The sequence below is a fragment of the Dictyostelium purpureum genome (assembly GCF_000190715.1).
Source record: "Dictyostelium purpureum unplaced genomic scaffold DICPUscaffold_174, whole genome shotgun sequence".
NCBI classification, from domain to species: Eukaryota; Evosea; class Eumycetozoa; order Dictyosteliales; family Dictyosteliaceae; genus Dictyostelium; species Dictyostelium purpureum.
In genome coordinates this window covers 10,358-18,474 of record NW_003519511.1, presented here as the reverse complement: position 1 = coordinate 18,474, position 8,117 = coordinate 10,358, and the positions used below count along the sequence as shown (strand labels likewise).

Below are 8,117 nucleotides of genomic sequence, written 5' to 3'. Positions count from 1 at the left end.
CTATATCATAGAAATAGTAATTTATATTATAGTAATAACAACCTAAATTAATAAGGAATAAAAATTTCAAACATAACAAAAAATTTTAAACAATAAAATAATATTTAATATAATAATATAAATTATATTTAAATAATATTTTTTTTTTAAAATAATAAAATTATATTAACTCAATATCTAAATAAAAAAATTAGTAGTTTTACCTTTAATAACAAAAACAAAAACAACATAATAATAAACAATTTTAATAATAAAAATGGTTATTACTTCTAGTTCTTCACCACCATCAACAGAGGGATTAAAATCGTTAACACAAAATTCAACACCATGTTCTCAATCGCCACCACAGGCACAAAACAGTAAAGCAACAAGTTTAATGGATGAAGGTCATAGCAGTAGTAATGGTTATAGTAACAATGGTTTTAGTAGGGAAAACTCATTACCATTTTTAATGGATTTAGCAATTGAAGATAGTATTATAAAAGAAGATGATGAAGAGGAAAATGATAAAAGTAGAGCCGAAGAGATTTTAAACTCAAAATCAGAAATTTTAATAAATGAAAGTTATAACAATAATTGTAACATTAACAATACCAATGAAGATAATACAAAAGAAAAATCATATATACCAAAATCATTTAAAAAAGTAACATATAGTGATAATCCAATAGTTGTAAATAATGTAATTTTTGATAATAATAATAATAATAATAACCACAATAATAATAATGATAATAATAAACCAGAAGAAATTGAAGTTTCACCAATAATACATAGTAGTAAAAATAATAGAAATGTTATTGATGAAGATGACGAACCATCCATTGTTGTTTCAGAAGATATCGGTCCGGTATCATCGTCAGCTACGATGAATTCATTTGAAGTAAATCCATCACTTGCTTGTGGTGAATCTTTAGCTACCGAATTAAGTGAGCTCTTTTCACATTTTAGAAGATATAAACAATCATTTCAAAGTAAAAAAGAAGAAGTAAGTTATTTCAAATTACCAAATTAACACGTATAATTTATTAATATTTAAACAAATTATTTTTAGGAATTATATAAATACCAAGAGATTGTAAATAGATTATTCGAAAAGGATTATATAATTTCGAAAATTAATAATAAGGAAGGTGATTTATGTGCAACTTATCCACCAGATTTAATTGTTATCGAACATGAAAAGCAACAAATTGCCCAGCATGCAAGAAAAGCAAAAGCACATTCATCCAGAACATTCTCGTAATCTTCAAAAATTACTAGCCCAATCTAGATTTGCACGTGTTAGAACTAGATTCCCTTTTCCAGTAATTTTTTATCATCATAAAAATCTATGTAGATCCTCAACCCTTTCACAGAAGATTGAATTTATGCTTCAATCTGGTGTAAATAGTATGAAAAAACAATTTGCCTCAATACCATCAGCTTCCCCTTCTTTATCTGTTTCCTCTTCATCTTTAGCAACCTCATCCCAACCAACTACTCCAAATGTACACTTAAATTTAAATGGTAGTAGTGTTATTAATAGTGTTTATGGTAGCAATGCCAATAATGGTTTAAATGATGATACTTTAGATATTGATCGATTAAATACGTCCGAAAGTTTATCAGTATCATCGATAAATGGTAATCATCAAATAAATCAAAATAATATTACACAACAACCTCAAACACTACCACCACAGAATCAAGATGAAAATAATAATAGTAATATTAACAATAATAATAGCAATAATACTAACAATAATAATATGATTAATGTGAATAATAATAACAATATTGACACAAACAAAAATAATTACTTAAATCAACAACTAGCTCAAATTGATATGGAGACATTAAGAAATCAAGATATTTTAGTTATAAAACATTTAAATATTAAATTTATATGTGATTTAATGGTTGAAAATAAAAAGAAAAAGTAAGTAATGTAAATTTTAATATGACAAATAAAATTTAAATATTAACAATAATTTTTTTCCTTATTTTAAAGATTTGGATTTTTTGTTTGTTCATCTGAAAAAGTTGACATGCATCGTAGATATCAAGATTTTATTTTATCATCAACCCCATATCCAGGTGTTGAGTTTTTTGCAGATTTTAATAAGAATCAACATTCTGCTAAAGATTTATATTATTGTTGGGATGGAATAGAGGATCCAGCCGAGTTAAGCTTACATCCAGATTTCAAATTACCTTTAATTCAATGGGAGGCATATAAAAGTTGGGATTTAAGTATGCATCACATAATTTTATAAATTATTTAAATATAATCGCTAATTGATTTTTTTTTTTTCTTTAGTTATTTTAACTCAAAATTATTTTAAATTATTATTAAAATATATTTCAGATGAATCAAGTCCATCAGGAGTTTTGGTTCATTGTATTTCGGGATGGGATAGAACACCACTTTTTATTTCACTATTAAGAATTAGCTTATGGGCAGACGGTGAAATTCACCATTCATTAAAAGATTGGGAAATGTTGTTTTTAACAGTAGCATACGATTGGTTTTTATTTAGTCATCAACTTTGTGATCGTGCAAATAGAGGGGAAGATATATTTTATTTTTGCTTTTATTTCTTAGAATATATAAGTTCAATGGAATATTCAATTCATAGTTTTAATCAATCAGCACAACAAACAACTCAACCACAACCACCTCTATCAACAAATGAAAATAATAATAATAATAATAATAATAATAATAATAATAATAATAATAATAATAATAATAATAATAATAATAATAATAATAATAATAATAATAATAATAATAATAATGGAGTTGGTTTATTAAAACAACAATTACAACAACATCAACAAAAAGATGAACAATCAAAAATGAATCGTAAATCTTCAACTTCTCAACAACAGCAACATCCATTAGAAATAGTCAATAATTATGTTGAGAAAAATAATAATGTAAAAAATAAATTTAAATCAAATAATAATAGTAAAATTTCCTCCTCACCAAGTAATTGGAATAAAAGTTTCGATTCACATCATTCAGCACCAGTCACACCACAAAATAATTCACCAAAGCTTTATATTGGTATAAATAAGGTTAGTGGAAATAGCAACAATCATCACCATGGTAGTAATAATAATCATCATCATTCAAGTAGCAGTTTTATTTCAGCACCTTCAACACCATCTCAAATTCCAACACAACCAAAAAGTATCCAACATACTTCACCAAATATTTCAAGTAGTATTCCAGTTGATGTACCAAATCATCAAAAGAGAAGAGGATCAGAGGAAGAGCAAGAGATTGGTGGTAGTTGGCAATTAATGGGTTCATTCACAGATAAGAGATCCTCATTAAATTCAAATGGTTCAACTCCTAAAAACTTCCATCCTTCAAGTAGTTATACAAGCACAAGTGAGCAAAGTGAAGTCGATGAAGATCATAAGAATCAATCTGATGACGAAGATGACTGTTTAGCTCAAAGTTGGGATACTGCTTTTTCATTTGAACAGGATAGTCATAAATATTTTGAAACTTTAAAAAATCAAATAAATTCAAAAAATAAGAATAATGGTGGCGTTGGTTTTAATAAACAGCAACAACAACAACAACAAAATAGTGTAAATCACCATCACCACAGTCAATCATTAACTTTTAAAGAAATTGAAGAGAGAAGAAAGAAAAGATTAAATGAAGTTAAAAGACTTTTTATTCATTTTTATCAAAATCATTGTTCAACTTATCCCGAAAGTTATTGGAAAACAATTATGAATTTTCTTCCAAAATTTGGTTAACAAAGTTTAAATAATAATTGCATTTTGTTTTTTTTTAATCACACAACACACACAAAATATACACACAATATTCATACAACATAAAATAGAATTTTTTTTTTTTGGGAATATTACAATAAATTATTTATTAAAAAAAAACTATTTAAATTTTTCTTTTTTTTTTTTTGTCTTGGTGGAAAGAAAATTATGCATGAAAAAAAACAAAATTATTAAAATTATTATTTTTTTTTTATGACGTTTGTGGAAAATGGGTCTAAATTTTTGATAAGATAATTCAATTTTATAATAAATTTTAATTTTTTTTTTTTAATTTTTTTTAAAAAACAAATAAGAAAGAATATTCATAAAAAATACAAAAAAAAACAATAATGACACTTTCTTTAGAGTTAAGAAAAATGATTTTAAAACTTCACGAAGATGGAAAAAATCATCAAAAAGTTGCAGAAATATTAGAGTGCAGCAAGTCTACAGTTAAGAGGATTTTAAAAAAAATCGAGAAAAAGGTACAATTGAAGCAGATCTAATACCTGGTAGAAGAAGAAAGATGGACGACCGAATTGAAAAAAATTGTAAAAAATTAATTTAAAATGGGAAATGCTATAATTGGTCAAATAAAAAGAAATCTTCTAAAAAACTTTCAAATAAATGTTTCAATTAGTACTGTAGTTTTTTAAATTTAGGCAATTTAGTCATTTATAAATATCGTTTTATTTAATTTTATCGTGCTGAGAGGTTATTTTATTTTTAAAATAAAAAAGTCGGGTTAGCTCAGTTGGTACGAGCGTAGGTCTCATAATCCTAAGGTCGTGAGTTCGATCCTCACACTCGACATTTTTTGAAAAAGAAAAATCTTCTTGGTGATGTGGAGTGATTTTTATTATTTTATTTAGGTACAAATCTATTAACCAAAATCAATCAATTTTTACTGATTAATTTAAAGTATTTGCAACCTCCTCAAAAGTTAACATAGATAAGATTTTTTAAAAAAAAAAAAAAAAAAAAAATAACATAGATAAATCTACTTCAATCATTATAGGAGACTGTGGCACCCATTCATCACCAATACCTATTGCCAACACACCTCAACGATACCTAGGTTACTATTTTGATAGCCAAGGTATAGTACGTAAATTATCAGAAATCCTCAAAAGCATCCGCGCATCCCTTATATTATGGAAATCAACAGGCGCAACAATCAAAACGAAAATCAACATACTTAAGTCATTTACACTATCCAAACTTATATATCATCAATATATCGAAGATTTTAATGACCAAGAAATGAAAGAAATTGATAAACTTGTTATTTGGTTTCTATCAGCCCCTAACGTTAAAAGCTCAGGTGGTTTCTCAATTGGAGGAAAAAATACAGTATCCCTAATGTCAAACCAAAGATCACTATTTCCAATGGAAAAAGGAGGTTGGAACCTCTGGGATATTATTATTTTTAAAAAAGACAAATTGCTCAAAAATTTGGTTATTCAATAGATTTCTAGTTTATAAGAAAACAGGCTCCTACGAATCAGCATATCAAAACAGCTGGGAATTCCAAATCAACCGAAACAACTACACTTCTTCACTCTTATATTCATTTATGAAACACTGGAAACAATACTTTGGAACCATTCAAACAACCTTTATCCGATTATTGATACAAACAATAATGGTATAAAGCTAAAAGATATATATTTAAATATATTGAAACTACCAGATAAAATTCCAAAAACATGCTTTCAAATTACCCTGGATATTAGAGGATACCGTTACGACCAACTATTCAATAACATATTAAAACTCAAGGATCCAAAAGGTAGAAATACACTTTTCAGATTCCAAGCAAAATGCCTACCAATAAATCTTCTACATAAAAGAACATGCCCAATGTGTAATATTACATCCATCAATGTTTACATATATATTGGTATAAGTTTTAATTAAAACAGATTGTTTGCTTTATGGCCGTGATGAATTTGAATTCATTAATATGAGCAAAGCTATTATCAGATCAACCATGTTAAATAAATAAAAAGTTTAATAAAATGCACAAATTTCTTAATAAAAAAAAATTATTTATTAAAAAAAATGTTTTATTATTTTTTTAAAAAAAAGAATGTTTATTTTATTTTTTAGGTGGTTAGAATTTTTTGGTTATTTTACTTGCACCGTCATAGAAATCTAATCTTTTTATAAACTGGGATAGGATATCAATATCACTATCATCGCTATCATCGCTATCATCGCTATCATCATCTTCACTGCTATCAATATATAAGCTTGCTGAGTTTGGATCGATTGAGTCCAAATCATATCCTTCATATATTCCATAATAGAGCGCAATTGCTTTTCCTCTAAGATCTCTTATTGCATGTTTAAAACGGACATCTTTTTCTAATTTTTTTCTACAGTTTTTATCTTTATTATTTTCTTCTTTTGAACCTATGAAAAGATGGTTAGGATTGCAACACAATATATGTTTTTTTTTTTCTGATTCCATAGATATGTCATGTGCTATTTCACAAAAAATAGAGTGTCTAACTACAGTACTACTCTCTACTTTAAAGGGATATATGTAATCAACCATGTCTTTATATACACCTGAACTGGTGGAATAAACCCAACATCCTGTAATTGTGTATCTATATAACACTTTTTTCAATATTTCTTTTAGTTTTTTTAAATCGGTATCATTCTCTGGGGTGTATAAAATAATATTGAAATCTTTTTTTTTAAAAATGATACCTTTACCAGATGTATTGCATTCTTTTAATGCAAATTCTATTAGATCTTTTTTTAAAATTGGATTAATTGGTATGTTGACTTTAGCTGAGGATGGTGTTGAATATTTTTTTGGTGTGTTATATGGAGAATTTGATGTGAAATAGGATAAAGGAATATTTGGAATACCCGAACTAGAATGGTTTCTAGTAGGTGTATTATATGGAGAATTTGATGTGATAGACAAGAAAGGAGAATTTGGAATACTTGAAGTAGAATTGCTTCTAATAGGTGTGTTATATGGAGAATTTGATGATATATAGGAGAAAGGAACATTTGGACTACCTGAACTAGAATGCTTTCTAGTAGGTGTATTATATGGAGAGTTTGATGTGATACACAAGAAAGGAGAATTTGGACTACCTGAACTAGAATGGCTTCTAATAGGTGAGATTTTTTGGTTTGAAGATATTGGTGTGTTTTGACTAAAACTATTGGTTGAAGTTGAGTTTTTAGAACTGCAGGGTATTTTTTGGGATTGTATCTTTTCATTTATATTTAAATGATTTTGTGAATGAATTCCTCCAGATCTCCTACCATTACTTGAACTAAAAACAAAAACATAATAATAATTATCTTCTATACAATCTTTACATACACTATAGCATTCACCAAATTTTCTATTTTCTATTTCCCTTTTTGATTTTTGGCTTATTTTAAAAAAAATTAGAATTTATATTTTTGAAATAATGTTTTTTATTACATACATTTGATAAGTTTCTTTTGATAAATAACTATTTATTTCTTTTCTTTTTATATAATATGCTGATATATTTTGTTTTTTAACGTATTCATATATATCTTCTAATGTTTCAAAAACATTTGAAGATGCATGAATCTCCATATTTTTATTTGAATCCATTAAACAAATGTTATATTTCATTTTTTTATATATTTTTTTAGTTTTTTATTGATAATATTTTTTAGTATATTGAGAATATTAAGTTTTTATTTTGTATTTATATTGAAAATAATTTTACAATATTATATTCAATAAATAATATATAATATAGCACTTTGAAATGGTGGGGTTATTGAAATTTAATTAAAAAAAAATAAAAAAATAAAAAAATAAAAAAATTTTCATTTTTCTTTTTGTTGTGTTGTGTGTTGTGTTGGGGATAGCATATAAATTATTTAAGTTTACATTCCCTACAAATAATTTAATTCCTAATTTAATTCCTAATAAAATACCAATAAACCCATAAATTATTGTTTTAGACGAAACTACAAAAGCATTAGATTCAGAAAGTGAATATAGACATAAACAAAAAAAAAATTTATATTTTGATTCTTTTATTTTTCAAAAAGTGATGATTCTTAATGATACATTACAAAAAGTCATCAGTATTTTTATTGTGTTTTTGTTTTTTAATATATATCTTGTGTTGTTTTAATAATTTTTTAATAAAATTATATTATTATACTATTTATTTTTGTTTTTTTTTTGATTAATTTGTTGTTGGTGTTGCTGAATAGTTTCTAAATTATTTTGATTTAAAGAATTTGAAAATGATAAGAATTGATCTAAAACTGATTCTAAATTATCGGTTAAGCCGGTATGAACATAAAATGGA

General features: G+C 25.6%; 3 protein-coding genes across 3 annotated transcripts; 2 read left to right on the top strand and 1 right to left on the bottom strand.

Annotated features, from left to right (window-relative positions):
• Positions 1-256: 256 nt before the first annotated feature.
• On the top strand, positions 257-1,246 carry DICPUDRAFT_153794 (uncharacterized protein; the record flags this gene model as incomplete). Its single annotated transcript, XM_003289373.1, has 2 exons — positions 257-988; positions 1,055-1,246. The coding sequence occupies 2 exons, from the start codon at positions 257-259 to the stop codon at positions 1,244-1,246; spliced, it is 924 nt and encodes a 307-aa protein (XP_003289421.1).
• A 148-nt stretch (positions 1,247-1,394) lies between these two features.
• Positions 1,395-3,765, top strand: DICPUDRAFT_153793 (uncharacterized protein; the record flags this gene model as incomplete). Its single annotated transcript, XM_003289372.1, has 3 exons — positions 1,395-1,921; positions 1,994-2,235; positions 2,303-3,765. The coding sequence occupies 3 exons, from the start codon at positions 1,395-1,397 to the stop codon at positions 3,763-3,765; spliced, it is 2,232 nt and encodes a 743-aa protein (XP_003289420.1).
• Positions 3,766-5,899: 2,134 nt separating this feature from the next.
• DICPUDRAFT_80182 (uncharacterized protein) lies at positions 5,900-7,423 on the bottom strand (the record flags this gene model as incomplete). Its single annotated transcript, XM_003289363.1, has 2 exons — positions 5,900-7,190; positions 7,248-7,423. 2 exons carry the CDS (start codon positions 7,421-7,423, stop codon positions 5,900-5,902), a joined length of 1,467 nt encoding a protein of 488 aa, XP_003289411.1.
• Between the last annotated feature and the right edge of the window lie 694 nt (positions 7,424-8,117).